General features: G+C 40.7%; 1 protein-coding gene across 1 annotated transcript in view; it reads left to right on the top strand.

Annotated features, from left to right (window-relative positions):
• KYNU (kynureninase) overlaps window positions 1-24,053 on the top strand; it is a 129,910-nt gene that overhangs the window by 15,986 nt on the left and 89,871 nt on the right. Inside the window, exons 2-4 of the mRNA XM_073647244.1 lie at window positions 281-493; window positions 2,324-2,444; window positions 11,078-11,160. Coding sequence (XP_073503345.1) covers window positions 325-493; window positions 2,324-2,444; window positions 11,078-11,160 — 373 coding nt within the window. The 5' untranslated portion in view covers window positions 281-324. The remainder of the gene's footprint in view (window positions 1-280; window positions 494-2,323; window positions 2,445-11,077; window positions 11,161-24,053) is intronic.

Genomic DNA, 24,053 nt, shown 5'->3' with positions numbered 1-24,053 from the left:
GTGGAATTCACTGTGGGGGTATCAAACAGTGTTTGTGGGGCACTTTTGTTGACATCATACTTTATGGGTGCAATAAAAAGGGAATCTAGGGCTTCAGTAGGAGTAAAATTACTTTGTAAGGACTGCAAAGTTTTAAGATATACTCTTCTGTGATTAGAAATTCTGCTATCGGGGCCTCATGATTTCTATGTAAGCCCCTGGTCATAAATATATGTATATCATGTACCGAGTACATTTGCTATGATATATTGACTACGATGTGGGTATTTTTGTATTTCAGGTCAGGTTTGCAGAGTTTTGTTGAGTCTGGTCCCTTCTATCATCATGAGTGCATCGAATCATATGTCACCTGTAACAAGGTTAGAAAGCGTAGCGTCTCAGCTGGGATGCACTGTGCTGGACGAGGACGTCGCTCTCCACTTAGACAATGAAGATGAATTGAAGCACCTCAGACAATGTTTTCACATTCCAAAGATTATGGATTTGCCAACAAGTAAGACACATTATTACGTTTTTTAAAGTCTTTGGCTTCTATTCTGCATATTTCTTTTATGAACTGGGTGAAAAGTAATCAGTAATAAGAACCTCCAGACATGCATTCATTGGAGCTGAGCCAGGAGCAAAAATGGCAAATGTCCTTGGCCCACCAAGACGGTGGATCGACTGTGACATTTAGAATATAATGAAGTTTGCAAACTTACGCAACCACTTTTGTTTTCCTCAGATGCATCTGAAAGAGAAAAGGGAGCAACTTTGCAAATAGTCTTGATCAAAAATGTTCCTATTAATTATGATTGTGTTATTATTATTATTATTATTATTATTATTATTATTATTATATTGTATCTTTATTTATTAATATATATTTATGATAATTTCTAGTGTTGAGCAAGCATGCTCGTTTAACCCTTTAAACGAGCATGCTCAGGTGCTCTGCATCTATGTTTGACTGTTTCCCCAATAGCTAACTTTTCTATTGACTGTTTACACTATAACTAACCTTCTTATTGACTGTTTCCACAGTAGCTAGCCTTCTTATTGAGTGTTCCCACAGTATAAAACCTTCTTATTGACTGTTTCCACAGTACCTATCCTTCTTTTTGACTGTTACCACAGTAGCTAACTTTCTTATTTACTGTTTCCACAATAGCTAACCTTCTTATTGACTGTTTCCATAATCTTCTTATTGATGGTTATCACAGTAGCCAACTTTATTACTGAGTGTTTCAACAGTAGCTAACTTCCTATTGATGGTTACCAGAGTAGCTAACTTTCTTATTGACTGTTTCCACAATAGCTAACCTTCATATTCATGGTTACCTCTTTATCTATCATTTTTATTGACTGTTTTCACAGTAGCTAACTTTCTTATTTACTGTTTCCACAATAGCTAACCTTCTTATTGACTGTTTCCATAATCTTCTTATTGATGGTTATCACAGTAGCCAACTTTATTACTGAGTGTTTTAACAGTAGCTAACCTTCTTATTGACTGTTTCCACAATAGCTAACCTTTATATCGACGGTTACCACAGTAGCTATCCTTCTTGACTGTTTTCACAGTTGCTAACCTTCGTCTTTACTGTTACTATGGTAGCTAACCCTCTTGTCAGTGGTTTACATGTAGCTGTAGGTTGCTTTCTGCACTGCACAGAGTGATAATGAGCAGAAAACAATTCTAATAACTAAAGATGTGATGAAGATACCGAGATGAATTCTACATCTGACTCTTTGGTTATATCCAAGGGGTAACGTTTCTCCTTGTGGAGAGTGACATGTTAAGCATGTCAAAGTGAGGAGACTTTTAAGCCCGCAATGCTCTTTTAGGAAATATGCAAATTGTCTTTTCAGAGAGGAAGATTGTCTCTCTGAAGAGACAATTTGCATATTTTCCAGAGGAGCATTGCGGCTTAAAAGTCTCCTCACCGTGACATGCTTAACATGTCACTCTCCGCAAGGAGAAATATTACCTTTTGGATACTGTTCAGATGTCTCACCCAGCCAAACCATATCTCACCCCTTGCCCTGATGAGGGGCAGTACCCCGAAACAGTGTCTGCAAATTGTGATTTTGGCTATTATCCTAAGTCATGTGACAAGGTTCGTTAAAGGGTCTATATTTACTTTTAGGATTGCTACTTCCTGTAGGTGGCACTAGAGTTCTAGTTCTCTTCCTCTCTGAAGAGACAATTTGCATCTTTGGCCATAATCAGTCTTAAAAGTGACAATGGAGGTGGAAGTTGAGATGCACGAAATCAATGTTGTACAGACGACTTCCCTATTATTACTTTGTGGTTATTTTATGGTTTATTTATTTATTTCAGCAGATAAATCTCTTGTTAATGAAGAAAACGACTGTATATATTTTTGCGGGAACTCACTTGGACTTTTGCCAAAAAATATGAAATCCTATCTTGATGAAGAGCTGGACAAATGGGCAAAAATGTAGGTATTGATTTCTTTTAATACTTTTGTGCATTTTTAAAAATAGTTAATATTTTTGCACCTTTATTTAATCTTAAAGAATAGCTGAACATTTTTTTTTACTTAATTTTTTTTTCATTTTTTTAATGAATCAGCCAGGCATTTCAAAGTTATGATTTTTTTTTTGCAATACAGATTATCTTACTTTGCTTCCTTCTCTTCCAAACATTATGCTGCAGAGCTGCTTCAATGCCCAGCATACAGCATGCACCTTTAGAAGATCCTTCCAACTGCGGCTTGACAAAGATCCGTACATTATATTCAAATATTCATTCCACTGACTGGGTCTAATAGAGAAGTAGGGAGCAAAGAGACTCAATAAGGGGAATTATCCTACAAAGTCTGTTTGAATATCGTGTATAGATCTTCATGGAGCAGCACTTAAAAGGATCTTGTAAAGGTGCGTATACTGGTATGAAACAGCACTGCAGCATAGTTTTTAGGACAGAAGGAAAAAAGTAATATAATGAAGTATACCTGATTACGAGAAAAATCAGAACTTTGCAAAGCCTGAGGATAATTAAATTAAAATAAAGTTTTGTTACTCTTTAAATCAATAGGCAAATTTTAAAACTTTATAGGTCAGAAGTTGGGCCAGTTACTTTCACTGCTACATTACTTATCAGATGTTGCAGAAAATTTATTTTGACTTGTTTTTATCTCAAATTCTTTCCACAGAATAGAATCTATTATTGCATTTATGTATATTTACTGTATTTATGTTTTCATATTGTCCGTATTCTCTTTACTCTAATGTTTGATCACAAATAATGTAATATCACAAACAATCTCAAATAATTCCCAATAACATACTGTAGCACTTCCATATGACTATATAGTGCCAAAATAATACTGCTATATAGTGCCTAAAAATGCCACTGTATACTGATCAAACAATATGAAGTATCCAAATATCTATAAACCATCCACATAATACTGGCATATAGTTCTTATATATAACCACAATAAATGTCAAATATTACTCACCAACATATAGTAATACTTCCAAACAACTACATAATGCCAAAGTAATACCGCCATATATTGTCTACAGAATATCACTGTATAGTGATCCAAAATATCAAGTATCCAAATATCTATTAAATTATCCACACAATACTGCCATCTAGTTGCCATATATTACATACATTAATTTCAAATAATACACCCATGTAATGTAGTACCTGCATACAACATATAGTGCCAAGTTAATACTGCCATATATTGTCTACAGATACTGCCAAATAATTTCTATATAATTAAACTATAAATCTCAAATACATCTCAAATAATACCCACCAACATACTATAATACTTCCATAAAACTGTATAGTGCCAAGATAATACTGCCATGTATTGTCTACAGAATATCACTAAACAGTGAAAAAAAATATGATATATCCAAATATCCTTGTTTTACCCACATAATACTGTCATATAGTTCCCATATAATACCTCAATTAATCTCAAATAATACACCCATATATTGTAGTACCTGCATACAACATACAGTGCCAAGTTAATACTGACATATATTATCTACAAAATACCACCACATGGTGCCCAAAATAATATACAGCATGCAAATATTTTTCCTTAAATTGTCCACATTATACTGCCATATACTTCCCATATAATACTACAAATAATCTCAAATAATACCTGTTAACATACTGTAGTGCTTCCATTTAGCCATACAGTGTCAAGATAACACTGCCATATATTATCTACAGAATACCTTCACATTGTGGCCAAATAATATACAGCATCCAAATATTTTCCATTAAATTGCCCACATTATACTGCCATACTGTTCCCATATAATACTACTAATAACCTCAAATAGTACCCATTAACATACTGTAGTGCTTCCATTCAGCCACATAGTGGCAAGATAATACCGCCATATATTGTCCACAGAATATTACTTCTTATTACCCAAATATCCTTAAACCGTCCACATAATACTGCCATACAGTTTCTATATAATGCCACAATGAATCTAAAATAATATTCGCCAACATACTGTAGTACTTCCAAACAACCATATAGTGCCAAGATAATACTGCCATGTATTGTCTAAAAAATACCACTACATAGTGACCAAATAATAGAAAGTATCCAAATATTACTAAATTGTCCATCATTTCTGCCGTATAATTTCACAATTGAATTCTCAAATAATTTGACCATAAACTACTAAATTATACTAGAATTGTCAGCCCAATTTTCTTCTGCCCATACACGCAACATGAGCCACCATATTCCACCATAGACATTCCCAAATAATACTGCAAATAACCTCAAATTATACCCATTGACATACTGTAGTACTTAAATTTAGCCATACAATGTCAAGATAATATCGCCATATATTATCTGCAGAATACCACCACATGGTGCCCAAAATAATATTCAGCATGACAATATTTTCCCTTAAATTGTCAACATCATACTACAATATAGTTCCCATATAATACTACAAATAACCTCACATAATACCCATTAAGATACTGTAGTGCTTCACTTTAGCCATACAGTGTCAAGATAATACGACCATATATTATCTACAGAATACCACCACATGGTGCCCAAATAATATACAGCATCCAAATATTTTCCCTTAAATTGTACACATCATACTGACATACAGTTCCCATATAATACTACAAACAACCTCAAAAAAGAACCCATTAAGATACTGTAGTGCTTCCGTTCAGCCACACAGTGCCAAGATAATACCGCCATATAATGTCCACAGATGGTCACTTCCATAATACGATAATTCCATAAACACATTTGAAATGAATCTATCCATCATGTATATGGGAATAATGTTATAATGCTACTTTGTTACAAATAACTACACATTAATTCCCACGTATCACTAATTATCAGAGACGACGAGATCCGGTGTTCACCTTCACCATGAGAAATATTTACCATTTCTCTAAATTCCTTCCCAATGACAAGGTCACGGCAAATGATCAAATGGATTCCTGGAACTGTAGGCAGAATTTACGTACAAAGGGTACGAGGATGATTCAAGCCATCAGAATCCTGAAGTGCTGAAACCCATTACCAGCACTTAGAGATCCAACTCCCCCCCAGCAGCAGCAATCACTGCGCTACATAGTAATTAAACGCCTAACATTGAGAGGAGTAACAGAGGTGAAAGACAGCGCTCGTTAACAGCCACATTATCATTTAGAATATTCCGATACCCGATGGAAGCGATCGCATGATTCAATGGAAAAAAATATCACTTATTAGTGCATAATGAGTAATGGATGGCTATTAGGGGTAAAAGCAAATAAAAGCTTCATATTAATTAATTATTGCTAATGGGAAACATGCAAACGCACAAATCAATAGAAGATACATCAATTAACGTCTAATAAATAGCAGTTGCATAAACATAAGGGCATTTTGACTAATAAACAGTGGAATAACAATGGTATATGGGGGTCCCATGCAAAACATGGACCATAGTCCTAGTCCACCATGACCCTACCATGACAGTTCGGAATATGGAATGATTATGAAGATTTGTGATTTGTCATACATTATTTGGTATCGCCGAGCTATCATCCACTGGATGAATAAAAGTATCTGGGTCCCATTATGGCTACAATGCTGCTACCCTGGTAATTAGACATCTGCTATTAATACTAAACACAATGCAAAACATACTGTATTGGAGGTTACCTCCTTAAAGGGGTTGTCCGGTTCAAAATGATAAGTCTGCAGTCACTCTGTGTGACTGCAGGTTTATGAATTCCCCCTGCACACGCACTGCTGGGATTTGCCGGTTTCAGAACCGGGATCGGAGGGTACGTACAGTATGTGTTATACATACTCCTGGCCAATGGGCGTGGCCTCGCTTCCATACACTTGTACAGTGACGTGGTCATCCAGTAGGCGTCTCTGACTAGAAGGCGCGGCCTCGCTCTATACAGATATATGGAAGCGAGGCCACGCCCATTGGCCGGGAGTATGTATAACAAATACATATCCTCCGGTCCCGAGGCTGAAACCGGCGAATCCTCGCAGCTCACAGTGCCTGCGCTGGGGGGGGGGGGGATTCATAATTCATTCCGATTTGGACCGGACAACCCCTTTAAGGCATATATTAATGGATCTTCTTAAAAACATAAGTTATATAAGAAATGACTGTTGATTTATGAAATTTCTGAGGGTTAAAATATCTTTTCTAGTGAAGATAGAACAGGCAGAAGGAGTCTAGGTAAAAAAAGTATGTAAATATTTATATCCTGGAAGAATGTCTCTCTACTTATACATATCCATCAGGAAGTCAATATTAGACCCATGAAAGAGCCTAGAAACAGCTGAGTCTGGTTCCTTGTCAGTACAAAGTAGACTTACAGGATAAGTGGCACTTCTTCTAGGAGAGAGCTAACTGCATGAATATTCCCTTAGAATATGTATTTCAGGGTGTAAAATTGACTTAAAAAATGCTATTCTCTGTGGCTTGGTATCTCCACACTACACTAATTTCAATATGGGTCAGAGTATAAAAAAATTTAATTGCTGCAGTCCTTTACTTTCTCCCTGCTGGGGGTGAAAGTAAAGGACTGCTGTGATTCAAGTTTGAAGCCTTTTTCTTTATCTGTTTCACACTTCAAAGAAGGAGACTTGAATTACTGCAGTCCTTTACCTTCTCCTTGATAAGGTTTAGGCTATATTCACACATCATGATTTTTTCAGTGTTTTTTTCCTGTATCAAAACGTGATCTCTTGCCAGGAGGCTGTTTGGGATTTTTCTTGCTTTTTGTTTATTTTTTTGGTGCATTTTTGCTGCATTTTTTCAGCGTTTTTTTCACTGTCCTTTTGTCTCTTATATGCATATACATAAAGGTCAGTGAAAAAAAAAATCTCAATCTGTTTTTGGCACAAAAAAAACGCTGAAAAAATGCTGAAAAACTGCTGAAAAACCTGACAACTGTGTTTTTGGTGCGTTCTTTCAGCGTTTTTTTCACCACCCATTACTTCCAATGGGGGGAAAAAATGCTGAAAAAACACTGAAAAAACGCTGAAAGAAGTGACAAAACATGCAAAGCACAAAATCCTGAACAAAAAAAAAAAGCATGATGTTTGCATGAGATTTTTGGAATCTCATAGACTTTGCAAGTACTGTAAAACGCAGTGAAAAATTTGCATAAAAGACCCATAAAAAACACTGAAAAAACTATGATGTAGGAACATAGTAAAGTAAAGGGCTGCTGTGATTAAAGTTTGAAGCCCTTTTACTTATCTGCTGCACACTTGATTCATTTCAATATGGGTCAAAGAAGAAGACTTGAATGACTGAAGTCCTTTACGTTCTCCCTGCTGATGGTAGAAATAGATCAAGAAATAGCTAAAGTAGCTAGCTGCATACATGAGACTTGAAAGATAACTAAAAATGCTATTTTTCTGTTATTGCCATGGACTGGGCACAGATACCACAGATAGTTAATAATTAATAGTTGCACTATGTTTGAAAGAAAGCTTCAATATTATTGTTATCTGAACCAAGCTCTTAATATGGGTTATAGAACTTTATAATAAATGTACTGCTACCTGTATATGAGCCATACTCGCTACAATTCTCTGCTCCATGGTTCATCAGCTTTATAGGAAACCATGGATCGAAGGGGTAACGTTTCTCCTTGCAGAGAGTGACATGCCATGCCTGGCATGTCAGAGTGAGGAGACTTATATGACCCATGCAATGCTCTTCTGGGAAATTAGATATGCAAATTGTCTCTTCAGAAAGGAAGAGAATTTGAACTCTAGCGCCACCTATTGGAAGCAGTCATCCTCAAAGTCAATATCGACCCTTCAACGAGCCTTGCAATATGACGTAGGATAAAAGCCAAACCAGAATCTCAGTTTAAAGCCACAGTGTTTTGGGGTGTTGTCTCTCACCATGGAAAATCATTTGGGATTTAGAAGATTAATACAAGTCCAATCAAATGATGCCATAAACAGGTTCCTTTTTAAAGTCCAGATGACCCTTTTAGCCCCTGACCCGTATATGAGGTACATGATGCCTCATGCCTCCTCTATTATTACTGCACTATTAGGATTTATTCTTCCCTTGTATACAGATAGATCACTTTTCGTGATGCCCATTTATAACACCACAATTTGCTTAACTTTAAAAAAAGACACATTTTTACTTTTCAGATGTTTAGTTTTCTCTCCATCTCAGCAGTTCCTACCGCCGTTGAACATGTCATGCTCTATCCAGCCTTTTAAAAATCTATTTTCTCCTTATGGAAATGTTACGCTCCAGACCGTGGGCCTGGGAAGCCGCAGCTATTTTGAAAGATGTGACATACAGCAAAACCTTTCACCCTCAAAGTTTCTTCAGCAACGTCAAAGTTCATTATTTCAATACCTAAAAAGTGCGAGAAGAAGAGGGATTATAAAATATCTGCATAGCATTTTACTGCAAACTGCAAATGTGATAGGACACAGATATCCCGGTGCCAGCAGCAAAAACACCATTATCTCAGCTGATTAGAATAAAGTATTCACTCTCCTCATTCTTGAGATCAGATTCTAAAAGCGTTCTCCGACAATCGTCTTAAGTGCGTTCTGTTTACACCGGGAAATCTGAATGTTGGACGATTGTTTGCTTATCTTTAGAACTTCTTTAGCTTAATGGGAAAGTAACATCAGAAAATGACCTATTGTTTAAATTCAGGTTTTTGTTACTTGTATTTTTTTACATCATTCTTGACATTAAAAAGCAAAATTCGTAATCTTAAAATTTTCACACTGGCCATTGAGGCTACTTTAGACTATGACATTGTAACCTTGCAGGAAGAGTTTTAAGTAGGCTATTTATCAGTAAAGGCAGAACTACAATGAGACATGACACCTATATGCACAGCTGATTACACAAGACCCATCACTCACAATAGGTGATGTCACAGCTCACCTCTTCCTTCTGTACAATGATTGATAAAACCTCTATATCCAGCTGATAGCAATAATCCAGGATCCACCATTCTCAACAAGTGATATCACAGCTCACCTTCTCCTCCTCCTGTACACTGACTGATAACACCTCTATATACAGTAGATAACACAGGATCCATCATTAACAATAGGTGATGTCACAGCTCACCTCCTCCTCTAAAATGACTGACTACACCTCTATATACAGTAGATAACACAAGATCCACCCTTCACAATAGATGATGTCACAGCTCACCTACTCCCTCTCCTGTACAATGACTGATAACACCTCTACACGGTATATAACCCAGGATCCTCCACTCACAATAGGTGATGTCACAGCTCACCTCGTCCTCTTGTACAATGACTGATAACAATTCTATATACAGTAGATAACATAGGATCAACCAATCACAAAGAATGATGTCTCAACTCACCTTCTCCTTGTGTACAATGACTGATAACACCTCTATACAGTATGTAACACAGGATCCACCATTCACAATAGGAAATGTCACAGCTCACCTCCTCCCCGTCCTGTACAATGGCTGATAACACCTCTATATACAGTAGATAACACAGGATCCACCATTCACAATAGGTGATGTCACAGCTCACCTCCTCCCCCTCCTGTACAATGACTGATAACACCTCTATATACAGTAGATAACACAGGATCCACCATTCACAATAGGTAACGTCACTGTTGACCCTGTTCCGCTTCCTTCATAATGACCTTTTCACACACTCATTAGATGCTTCAATATAAAAGATAGGAACAGCGTCTGTTTATTGCTGCTAATATACATGTTGTTTTCCTTTAACAGAAAGTTAGAGTTTAAAAATCTCCTAGTGGCCAGTGGCAAAGAGCCAGTGGTGACGGCCGGCTGAGTCCTGCAATTCAGCAGTCTACCAGGGAACGCTCAGTGCGCCGATGACGTCGGGGAGCAAACACCCGGCTTCACTGTGCATTGCCAGAGAGTCAGAGATTTGAAAAGAGACTCCACATGTCATGCCACTTATACCTACAGTGGCGTGAACATGATTAGAAGGTCATTTAATTGGGGTGAAATTAACACCCTGATATATATATATATATATATATATATATATATATACACCCCGATATATATATATATTGCAAGCCATTATAAAATTGATTTTAGGCATATTCAAAAATCAATAAGCCATAAAAGACGGTTTGCTAGGAAATGCATAAAGGGATCAATAATGACACTGGGGCAGTTTGGGTGACCTGGGGAAGCTAACATGATTCCCTTAAGGCTACGTTCCCACAATTAGTTTTTAATATTGCAGATTTCTGCACCATTTCTGCACCCATTAGGTAAAAAAGATTTCTTAAATTTTTTCGAAAATATGCAGCGTAAAAACTCACCACAAACTCATTGTGTAAAATTCATACTAGATTCGCAATCCCCAGGCTTTCCACTGTTCAACCAAAGAAAATTTAAATAAAAAGGATAATTGAGTGATCAAAGATCCTTTTGGTTAAACAGAAGTCGTCCTGCTCCATAATACAGGTACTAAAACACATGATGACATAAAACCTAAAAAAAATTATTTTTGCTGAGCCGATTTAATATGCACTTTTCTATTTTCAGGGGAGTTCATGGTCATTTCATGGGAAAGCGTCCATGGGCACTTGGTGATGAATGTATTGCGGACCTTATGGTTAAACTTGTCGGTATGTAAAATAAGTTTGTTTGGTTTTATTTTATAGTGGTGAAAATCAACTACGGCAAGATATTTATTATGCATTATTTATATAGCGCCAATACATGTATACACAGCCATTACACAGTACACAGCAGGGGCACATTTATAAGATTATCTCAGCACAGGAACATTTTAATTAAACACATCCAATTGTGGAACTTAATATTATTCCAAGATCTATCGATTAAAATTAACTTTGGTCGTGAAAAAGCCGCTTTAAGTACAATATTTTGTACAATATTTTGAGCCAAATATAGAAGTGGATACAAAATAGACACATATTTCTTTCTTTACATGTTTCCTTCCCATCAAATCTATTTCTGGCTTTGGCAAAAATAAAATCTGCATAAATAATTGAATATTCAGTGGTGCTTGAAAGTTTATGAACCCCTCAAAAGTTTCCATATTTCTGCATAAATTTGACATAAAACTAAATCAGGTTTTCACACAACTCCTAAAAGTAGATAAAAAGAAGCAAATCGAACACATGTCAAAAAATGTTAGACTTCGTCTTTTTTTTTTCTTTTTTTTTTTAGCAGCACTGTATGAACCCAAGCTAAAGCTGCCTCAAATGTGGCTTATCGTTTGCGCTCTTGTGTTTTAGGTGGTGAGCATTTTTACAAAAGGGGCCATCTATCAACTTTAGGAGTTGTTCACTAGTAAATTTACAAAACTAATTCATTTTTATGAAAAATGCATAGCAAAATGTTAAAAAATGTATCGTCTTTCAAGAACTCTCATCCATTAGCCGTTGCTTGGCAGGACCCAGCAGGCTCGATTGATTTAGTAAAAAATATGTAATTCTTCATCTCTCCTGTAGAGGTGCTGTAGGGAAATGAAATACTTGCTTCCAATGTGTCTTACTGATTTACCAATGTGACAAAAATGAATATCTTCAGTAGAGAGCTCCACTAATGTGTCTATAAGCTTCATATTATTTGTTTACAGTGACCTCCTCAATCCATTTCTAAGTTTTGAATAAGATTCTAACAAACATCAAAAAGTTAGGAAGAAGGGGTGAAGTGCTGATATTAACTTTGTGGAATATGCTGGTTCAATGCTACAAGGAGCTGATTCAGCAAAGAGCAGATACAACAGAGTTGAAGTGATGAAGTATATATGCAAAAGGCAAAGTGCATTTAAATTAGGATGATTGGACACTATTCATTACCACGGCGGAGGCTGATTTATATTGCACTGTGTAAAGCCTTCTCCCAGCTCCTACCATTATTAGTTCTGTAACACTCGTCTTCTATTAATCATTTCATGGAGATCAAATAATCTTAAATCCTATCTGCATCAACTTTATAACAAATTTCAAAGCCTGAAAATATTTAAACATATTTCAAAAATTAAAAAAAAGGGTACGAATGGAGAAGATAAGAAGTATTTTAAGAAGTTAATCATCAGCGTAGATTTACATGCACTGGGATTGCTGCAGATTTGCACACATTTTTCACTTATAAATTGACCAGCGGTGCAGACTTTTTTATTCTGTAGCAAGTCAATTCTTGTTGCTGAACGGTTACAGATTGATCGCATCTTTTCCTCATTCAAAGGAGAAGTAAAAACTCCATTATTTACAAACTTTGCTGAAAAAAAATTAAAAAAATATACTTCTCTCAAAGTTAAAAATACCATTCTTACCAGTGTTGTCGTTAATAATGTGACGCCACTTTTAGATGTAGTTTATGTAAACCCTATCAGTTTATGACCCAGAACATCTTCCAAAAGTCAGGGCTATCCTGGCAAATAGACTTCACGCACTTTATTTTTTACACACTTGGCTGTTTTGCAAGGGGAAGTTAAAACTTCAAATATAAGTTTGTTGTTTTAATTTCTCATTAACTGCACCATCTCCAGGCTGTGACTAGTATTGCAGCTCAGCCTCAGTTATTTGAATTGGGTTGTGCTGCAATACCAGATGCAACCAGAAGGCAAGAGGGGAGCTGTTTCTAGAATAAAAAAGCTTTTTTTTAACTTTACTAAGTAAAAAATAGGCATTTCTTTAAATATGCTATTTAGCTTGGTGAGACAGAATAAATGTGAAATAATACCGTCCTTGTAAGTAAGCAACGTCTGCATGTAAAATAGTAGAAAAAAAAGCTGATTTGTCATAAAGAATGCAAAAAAAATCTGGGTTTTCTGGGTACGATCCACAGCCTGGCAGAGCTAGTGTGTGATAATAACTATGAGATGTACGAAATATATATATGAGAGGATACATTACCTGCTGCTCTTAAATAGCCTATAAACAGGATGCCAGCGCCTTCAGTACGTATTGTGTATTATCCTGCACTTTGTACCATGTTAATTCATCTTTCTAAACTTTATGAATCCCTTTAAACTTTCTTTTGCTTTAATAATGTACTTGAATGCCCCCATCCATCTGCCCTTATTATGAGGGGATGTTAATCTGCTGTCGGAGCTCTAGCATGCCCTTTCCAGTATTGTGAAAGCATTAAAAATGCCTGAGTCCTGAATATATTAACAGAACTTCCAGTATAACACAAAAAAACAACACGCCGAAAGATCAGAGCGTGAAAAGATCATCTTCTACAATGACTTTGGACTTAATAACTTCTTACAAGATTCAACCTACCTGATGGAGTCTCTCCTGTGGCCCCAATATGAGAAATATCTACCGTCCTCTAACTTATACAGTATATATGGTGGTATATATAATTAGTCTTTGACTCCTGGCATCTATGTGTGGTTTCCCACAAAGTGGCCATTTCTATGGGATACCGGATATATAGTGTGTTTCATATAAATGCTGTGTTTTTAAATACATCGTGAGACCTGCTGACAGGCAGCGCAAAAAGGGTTAATCTCCCTCTCACAGGCTTGATCATGTGACCCAGCCTCTGTTTAATATGCAGAAGCTTCTGGAAAAAAACTCCTCTTGTCAGTCAGCCAATGACTGCAGCTCTAACAGTCACATAGGAGTGGGAGGAGCTAAATCCTGTGAGGTAGTTAAGGGTTGAAGTGGCAGTTGGTGGTCAGACATTTTGAGAAGAGGAAGCCATTTTGTAGGTGAAGGAGTTACCTACCTGCTCCCTGGCTGCTGCGTTTAAAAAGGGGCGAACACAATAAAGGGAACTGATAGTCTTCATATTAGGAAGATTACAATTGCACCTCTAGGAGGAAGAATTACCTCAGGGCAGAAAACAGAGCACAGTGTTGAGGAAGAAATATTCAGATTTGATGACACCAGAGGTTACCAAGATCTGCCTGTCTGCAGGTACACAGCAGTCTGCAGCCGTGAGAGTCATCCTGTACCTCAGTTCCCTATCGTTTGTGAATAAGAATTTGCCCCATTATCCTCAGTAAAGAGACTTCTGTTTAAGTTCTTAAGGCTTCTTTATGTCTGGGGCTCGGTTGCACAGACTACTACCACCATCATCAGCATCCTCTACCTGGAGGCATTTACTGGAAAGCACATTATATTGTGGAGTTTGATGTGGGTGTGTAATTGGAGGAGAGAGGACTCTTCTCCTGACGGAAAACTGGCCACAGAGAGATACATTGTATACTGCGAGGAGTGCAGCACCCTGCCATGCACCACATGAGATTACCACAAGAAATGGCGTCACGAACAGGATTTACCTCTGTTGCCTTATATATATTGAAGATTGAGTTAATAAATACTGCTGATATTGAGGGAAGTTGAAGAGAAAAATTACCTCAGAAAGTGTCAGTCTTTACTGCTGTAAAGAATTTGTACTGCACCACAGCTGTTGTTGGACTGCACACATCCCAGTGGCTGCTTTATTGGGAACAGTGGATCTGATTTGATTGTAATACCCTGTGATTTAAACTGTGTTTTCCAAGTTTTTGCGCAGATATCTTGTATATAAAGTCGGTGCCCTGCAGGAATGAGCAACTGAAGTTGAAATTTTCTCCACTGCGCTCCGACAGAGAGGGGAGAGACATACAGCAGCCGGAAAGGAAAAAAGAATTACTGCATACAGTGTTGTAAACATGTCTTCAGAAGAGGAGAGTGAAGTGACTAGCCCATCAACTCCTATGGCTCAAGCCATGCCATTAACATTGCCTTATTACTTTGGGGCATCCTGGCTCCCCAGCCAGCGCCGGACTGGAGTACCTGGGGCCCACCAGGAAAAAATCAACCTTGGGGCCCACCAGCACCATGCAGTTACCGTATATAGGAATAACATAAGTCCACAAACTCTTTCAAAATGAATCAACTTTATTAACCAATAAATCTCTGCTGCTGTGTAGTAGTCACAACACAGGGAGAGATTAAACATCCAAGTATTTAATATGTATTGCAAATAAAGAATGTTCCCATTCTTAATATCCGAAAAAACAAATGACTGACAACAATCCACTATACCTAGACTAATAATACCACATAGAAGAGAGAAATACCGCCACACCATGACCAGAACACATACCACCAGATAGTGATCAAATACTCAAATACAACCAAGTACAAGGTATATATACTGCCACACCATGAGAAGACCACATATTACCACCACATAGTGACTGTCTGAATAATACCACATACAAGGGAGAAATACCGCCACACCATGACCATGGCACATAATGGCACCAGATAGTGACTGATCATGAAAATGTAAAAAAGCTCTGTATATAGAGTCAGTGTACAGATAATGTAGAGACTATCAGTGACATTATACACAGGAGCTCTGTATTTAGTGTCAGTGTACAGGTAATACAGTGATCACCAGTGACATTGTGCACAGGAGCTCTGTATATAGTGTCAGTGTAGAGGTAATACAGGGATCACCAGTGACATTATACACAGGAGCTCTGTGTATAGTGTCAGTGTGCAGGTAATACAGTGATCACCAGTGACATTATACACAGGAGCTCTGTATATAGTGTCAGTGTAGAGGTAATACAGTGATCACCAGTGACATTATACACAGGAGCTCTGTGTATAGTGTCAGTGTAGAGGTAATACAGTGATCACCAGTGACATTATACACAGGAGCTCTGTATATAGTGTCAGTGTACAGATAATGTAGAGATTATCAGTGACATTATACACAGGAGCTCTGTATATAGTGTCAGTGTACAGGTAATACAGTGATCACCAGTGACATTATACACAGGAGCTCTGTATATAGTGTCAGTGTACAGGTAATGCAGGGATCACCAGTGACATTATACACAGGAGCTCTGTATATAGTGTCAGTGTACAGGTAATAAAGTGATCACCAGTGACATTATACACAGGAGCTCTGTGTATAGTGTCAGTGTAGAGGTAATACAGTGATCACCAGTGACATTATACAGAGGAGCTCTGTATATAGTGTCAGTGTAGAGGTAATACAGTGATCACCAGTGACATTATGCATAGGAGCTCTGTATATAGTGTCAGTGTAGAGGTAATACAGTGATCACAAGTGGCATTATGCACAGGAGCTCTGTATTTAGTGTCAGTGTAGAGGTAATACAGTGATCACCAGTGACATTATACACAGGAGCTCTGTATATAGTGTCAGTGCAGAGGTAATACAGTGATCACCAGTGACATTATGCACAGGAGCTCTGTGTATAGTGTCAGTGTAGAGGTAATACAGTGATCACCAGTGACATTATACACAGGAGCTCTGTATATATGTCAGTGTAGAGGTAATACAGTGATCACCAGTGACATTATGCATAGGAGCTCTGTATATAGTGTCAGTGTAGACGTAATACAGTGATCACCAGTGACATTATGCACAGGAGCTCTGTGTATAGTGTCAGTGTGTGTGTATAGGTAATACACATACTCACCAGTGATGTCTCTAGGTGAAGTTCTTTATCTGCAGACCGATATATCCCATCTTCTATGCAGGACTTATCTCTGCAGAAAATAACATAGTTAGCTATAACTGATCACTTCCAGAGCACAATCCACACTTTTCCCAAGATTTCTACACTGCATTAAATGACAAAAAAAAGAAATATAGCGCCGCACTACACAGTAACAGTGCTCCAGTGTCATTCTGTGCCTGCTCATCTGTCAGCAGACATATTTCTCTGATGGCAAAGATCTAGCAGAGCTGAAGACAGAAGACCTATGGATTACGTTGGAGTGAGGATTTTTCTTTATTAAAGATGGAGTCCCTAAATGTGTTTTATTTTTAATAAAAAAAAAAAATTCTTTTTTATTCTGTTTACTAGAAATTGATGGTGACTATGTCTAATTTGGCGTGAAACCATGAATTTCGGGCTTAGTACCAGCTGATAATACAAAGCTGGCCTGGTACTAATCCTATTATTACCCAGGGTGCCACTCACCACCAGGGCCGCTGGAAGAGCCGGGTAAAGCACCTGGAAATGGTGCTATGATGAATGTGCCATTTTCAGGGGTGGCTGCGGGCTGCGATTTTCAGCGTGGAGGGCCAAGAACGCTTGGGCCTTACCATGCTGCGAATCCCAGCCCCCAGCTCAGCTGCCTTGTTTTATCTGGCTGGCGATCAACATATGGCGGAAAAAAAAAAAGTTAAGTAAGTTTAAAACAAATATTCGGCTTCTCTGTCTTTTGATCGGCAGCCAAGGTAAAGCCAGGCAGCTGGGGGTGGCAGTACGTAGCTGTCCGCTTTATCTGCGGTGAGAATCAAAAATTCTGCAGAGCGCTACATCGTTTTTAAAAATTTCTTTTCACGCTTCTATATGTCACAGACCCAACTGCCAATCACAGATGCTGTCAAAGAGGATGGGCGTCTGTGATTGGCTGTTCGAGTAATCTACAATCAGCCCATACATTCTAGTATGGTACTATGTATGGGCTGCTTTCAGGTTACTCAAGCAGCCAATCACAGACGCCCGTTCTCTGTGTCAGCGTCTGTGATTAGCTGTTGGGACTGTCACACATATAAAAGTGTGAAAATAAATAAATAATAAAACAAAAATGACATAGCGCTCCGCAGAATTTTTGATTCTCAGCGCAGATAAAGCAGACAGCTACGGGCTGCCACCTCCAGCTGCCTGGCGATCAAAAGTCAGGAAAGCCCAATGTTATTTTTAAATTATTTAAAAAAATGCGTGGACTCCCGCCATATTTTGATCGCCAGCCTGGTAAAAAACCAGGCAGCTGGGGGCTGGGATTCTCAGCATGGTAAGGCCCAAGCATTCTGGGCCCCCCACGCTGAAGACGGCAGCCCGCAGCCACCCCTGGAATTGGCGCATTCATCGTAGCACCATTTCCAGGCGCTTTATCCGGCTCTTCCAGCGGCCCTGGTGGGGGTGGCACGCTGGGTAATAATGGGGTTAGTACCAGCTTTGTATTATCAGCTGGCACTAAGCCTGAAATTCATGGCGTCACACCAAACTAGACATGGCCACCATGAATTTCTAGTAAACAGAAAAAAACACATGTAGGGACTCCATCTTTAATAAAAAACAAAATCCTCGCTCTGAGGTAATCCACGGATCTTCTGTCTCCAGCTCTGCTACATCTTTGCCATCAGACAAATACCCCTGCTGACAGAGATGAGCAGGCACAGAATGACACTAGAACACAGTTGTCAGAGAAGTGCTCAGCTGGCCTCCAGCCGCCGACGATGTTTTCCTGTGCGTTGCAAATAATGCATACTTTCAAACACATGCCTATTTTTGCAATGCAAGTCTACGGTACATTGCGTCTGCGCTGATTTACAACGGATCCGTTGTAACGCACAGTATAAACGCAATGTTAACCCAGCCTAACAGCAGCGAGAAGGGGAGACGGAGCCCTGGAGACCGCCAAGTCAGTCTACTGGTGGTACTATCATGCCCATTGCCCAGTATGTCCTCCCAGCCTTTGTGGTATTATTATGCCCATTGCCCAGTATGTACTGCCAGCCTCTGTGGTACTATCATTCAAGCTCACATGGCATGTCCTGCCAGCCAGCCACTGGTGGTAGTAGTACTAGCATGATAGTACCACAAAGGGCCGTCTCCAGGTTTTTCTGGGCCCTGGGAGAAAGAGTCTCAGTGGGCCCCTTTAACACATACCACGATTCATGATGCACAGATAACGCAGAGAAATATAAGTATAGTACAATGCAAAGATTTCACTTCTTATATTACATGAGTGATATCTATTGTAAATTCTATAATAGCTCAGAAACCGGCGAATCGCTCCACACAGTATACTGGCCTCCAAAAAGTGCTCCATACAGAATACTGGTCCCCATATAACGCTCCATACAGAATACTGGCCCCCATATAACGCTCCATACAGGATATTGGTCCCCATATAATGCTCCATACAGAATACTGGCCCCCATAAAACGCTCCGTACAGAATACTGGCCCCCATATAACGCTCCATACAGGATACTGGTCCCCATATAACGCTCCACACAGTATACTGGCCCCCAAAAAATGCTCCATACAGAATACTGGCCCCCATATAATGCTCCATACAGAATACTGACCCCATATAACGCTCCATACAGAATACTGGCCCCCATAAAATGCTCTGTACAGGATACTGGCCCCATATAAAGCTCCATGCAGGCTGTTCCCCCCACATAATGCCCTATGCAGGCTGTTCCCCCCTTATAAAGCCCCATGCAGGATGTCACCCCCCTCCATATAATGCCCCATGCAGGCTGTCACCTCCCCCATATAATGCCCCATGCAGGATGTCACCTCCCCCATATAATGCCCCATGCAGGAGGTCACGCACCCCATATAATGCCCCATGCAGGATGTCACCCCCCTCCATATAATGCCCCATGCAGGATGTCACCTCCCCCATATAACGCCCCATGCAGGATGTCACCCCCCATATAATGCCCCATGCTGGATGTCACCCCTCCATATAATGCCCCATGCTGGATGTCACTCCCCCATATAATGCCCCATGCAGGATATCACCACCCCACCCATATAATGCCCCATGCCTCCATACATTAAATAAATAATCGAATACTCACCTCACTCCTCCTCACCTGCTGCCGCTGCTCAGGTCTGGACTCCAGCGCCGCAGGATGTCACCCCCCTCCATATAATGCCCCATGCAGGATGTCACCTCCCCCATATAATGCCCCATGCAGGATGTCACCCCCCATATAATGCCCCATGCAGGATGTCACCCCCCCTCTTTATAATGCCCCATGCAGGATGTTACCCCCCTCTTTAAAATGCCCCATGCAGGATGTCACCCCCCCATATAATGCCCCATGCAGGATGTCACCCCCCCCCATATAATGCCCCATGCTGGATGTCACCCCCCCATATAATGCCCCATGCTGGATGTCAACCCCCCATATAATGCCCCATGCAGGATGTCACTCCCCCATATAGTGCCCCATGCAGGATATCACCCCCCCCATATAATGCCCCATGCCTCCATACATTAAAATAAATAATAATAATCTACTCACCTCACTCCTCCTTACCCGCTGCCGCTGCTCAGGTCCGTACTCCAGCGTCGCCGGCGTCTTCCCGCTCTGCGCTGCCTGTGATGGCTCAGGGGAGGGCGCGGTGGAAGGACGTCACCGCACCCTCTGACCTGATATGTCACAGGGAGCGCAGAGCAGAAATACAGCGGATCTGCGGAGGCAGGAGGAGGTAAGTATCCGGCTGCTGGGCCCTGAGCAAGCGGGGGAGATGGGCGGGCGCTGGCACCGCTCTCCTTCGCCCATAGCCCGATTCATGCTTAGTATGTCCTGCCAGCCTCCTTGGTACTTTCATGCCCACCCAGCATGTCCTGCCAACCACTGGTGGTAGTACATGCTGCTAGGCATAGTAACAGTAACGAGAGGTTGGCAGCAGGACAGGCTGGGCAATGGGCATGATGATAATCATGCCCAGGGTCGGACTGGGGTGCCTAGGGCCCACCAGGGAAACTGACTCTTGGGGCCCACACTACCGCCCACCATAAACGGTTTTATTACTTGTTATGCTTTTCTATAATGTACTATAGATTGGCCGCGCTGTGAAGCACTGAGTGGCAGGACTTTCTTCGGACAGTCATTCCGTACTGCCAGAGTCCCTTTAATGGTAACTTGTCACCTTGAAAAACTATATTTATCTGCAGATATGGGGTTAATCTGCAGGTAAATAGGGTTTAAAGCCTGGTTAGACGGCTTATTGGAAAAGCGTTGGCTACACGGAGAAAATTACATTTTATTCTCCCTGCCGCCACTCGCTTCCTGTCATAGGATCGGTGCAAGGAGGGAGACATTACAGTCACCGCGAACTACAAAGTGAGGGTGCTGCAATAACGTCCGGCACCTTGATTGTGACACTTCCATGGAGCCCAACTTCAGGCTGAGCTTCATTGAATGACTAACATGGCAGCAGCACCTGGCAACTAGTGCTGAGCTAGCATGGTCGGATAAGGTGTGATCCCAGCATGCTCGGGTGTTATCTGAGTATCTTGTAGTGCTCTGCTACTATTCTCGAATCCCCAGGGTAGCATGTTTTGGGGCGGTAGACAGACGCAACACATGCAGGAATTGCCTGTTTGTTAGGTAATCCCTGCATGTGTTGCTTCTGTCTACCGCCGCAAAACATGCTACCGCAGGGACTAGAGCATATTAGCAGAGCACTACAAGATACTCGGATAACACCCGAGCATGCTGGGATCACACCTTATCCGACCACGCTCGCTCAGCACTAGTTGCCAGGTGCTGCTGCCATGTTAGTCATTCAATGAAGCTCAGCCTGAGGTTGGCCTCCATGGAAGTGTCACAATCAAGGTGCCGGACGTTATTGCAGCACGCTCACTTTGTAGTTCGCGGTGACTGTAATGTCTCTTATCCGACCACGCTCACTCAGCACTACTGGCAACCCATCAGCAACCTGCAACTGCATCACAGGGGGCTGAAGGGAGCAGGCGACTGCATGCACCGGCCATTGTGCTATCTAAATGCCGCTGTCAGTGATTGACAAGGGCACTTAAATACTCAAAACAGCAGCAATCAAGGCGAGCTCTGATCACTGCTGTTACAGGCAGACGACAGCTATGTAACACAGCCGACATCTGCTCGGTATGGAGCAGGCTCAGCTCCTGAACCCGCTCCATACAAGCACATCCCTATGGTGACAGTTATGACAAGGTTAGCAAATTTCACTTGTTTGTTCCTAAATGTGGAAAGACAAATGGAATTCCCTAACACATGTGAAAGAGACCTAATAGATTTAGTAAAGGTGCCCCAAGCATATGAATGTTATTACACACCACAATGCACAGTTACATACACGCATCTTACAAAAATACATATTATTCCAGATACGCAGACACGCACAAACACGCAGACGCGCACAAACACATCAGTACATGAATGCATCATCTGAACCACCATCATTTGTAATGTCTTGTATCGCATAAACCTACAACTCCCAGTATGTAATTAACAATAGAGATACTGGGAGTTGTTATCAGTCATCATCAGACTGCGGACCATACAGGAACCACAGTACTGATGAGACGCAGGCTGGATCACAAATGAACATTTACATCCAGGTATCTTACCTGAGACGTCTTCTCTGATTAGAGTTGTTCTCTTTCTTTTCTCCATCTTGTCCAGACTCCATGATGACTTTTCTCATCCACAGCTCATCTCTGCAGACTTCCATCTTCTCCGGTCTTCTGCAGCACATCCCCACACGATGCCCTTAAAGATAGCAGTGTCATTATAATGCTCCTGAATAAAAATATCTACACTGAGCCCCTGAATAAACCTAACTCTTACAATGCTCCCTGCACAAAACATGACATACACTCTACCCCTCTTATGGTACCTGCTCTCCACACTGTCCTCTCCTTACGATACTGGTCCCCCTCTCCTCACTGTCCTCTCCTTTCCATACTGGGCCCCCTCTCCACACTGTCCTCTCCTTACCATACTGGGCCCCCTGTTCACATTGTCCTCTCACACTGTGTCCCCCCTATACTGTCCAGTCTCTATACTGTGCCCCTTCATCACACTCCCCCTCCTCAGCATACTGTTCACCCCTTTCTGTGCCCTCACACTGTTTCCCCCATACTGCCGCATCTCTATACCTTCCCCCACACTACCTAGTCTCTGTGCTGTCACCTCACACTTTTCTCCCTCCATACTGTCTCCTCACACTATTCCTCCACTCTCTATACTGTTTCCTCATACATCCCCCTTCCCCATTCTGTTCCTGCACTCATTCCCACCCCTCCTCTGGTTCACCATACTGTTTCTTCACACATCTCCCCATTCTGTCTCCTAAAATTTCTCTCCCATCTCTCCCCAAATATAATAAATCTTCGGAAGAGCACACAGACATGCCGAAGCACGCTTACACACACGAAAACAAGCGCACACAGACACATACTAAGGGCTCTTTCACACGTCAGTACATGCGGTGACAGTTTCCACACGTACCAGAGACATTGGTACATGTAGACCCATTCAAATGAATGTTTTTACCTGCTGCACCTCCCACAAAACATCCCGCACACTGATGACAGCGCTCTTCCTAAGCACCAGGTGCTGAACGCTGCTCTCATCATAGATCCCTGCCGGCGCTGCGATCAGCAGCAGCAGAGTCAATGATGAGAGTAGTAGTCTACTCCCGCCGTGTAGAACTGTAAAAATAGGAATAAAATAAAAAAATCCTTATACTCACCTCTCCTAAGCGTCACCCGCTGTAATCCGTGCAAGCGCTCATGCAGAGGAGAACGACTCCTGCAGCGAGTGGGCCCCGGAGCTGCGCTCAACAAGGGGTGCCCTGTTAATCACTGAGCGCAGCTCCGGGACCCGCTCGCTGCAGGAGTCATTCTCCTCGGCGTGAGCGCTCACACGGATCACAGCGGGTGACGCTTAGGAGAGGTGAGTATAAGGATTCTTTTATTTTATTCCTATTTTTACAGTTGGACATGGAGGGAGTAGACTACTACTCTCAT

Source organism: Phyllobates terribilis, unplaced genomic scaffold, assembly GCF_046119375.1.
Source record: "Phyllobates terribilis strain yellow unplaced genomic scaffold, ASM4611937v1 Scaffold_9__5_contigs__length_417890890, whole genome shotgun sequence".
NCBI classification, from domain to species: domain Eukaryota; kingdom Metazoa; phylum Chordata; class Amphibia; order Anura; family Dendrobatidae; genus Phyllobates; species Phyllobates terribilis.
The sequence above is the reverse complement of the archived record's forward strand: the minus strand, read 5'-3'. Positions and strand labels throughout refer to the sequence as shown.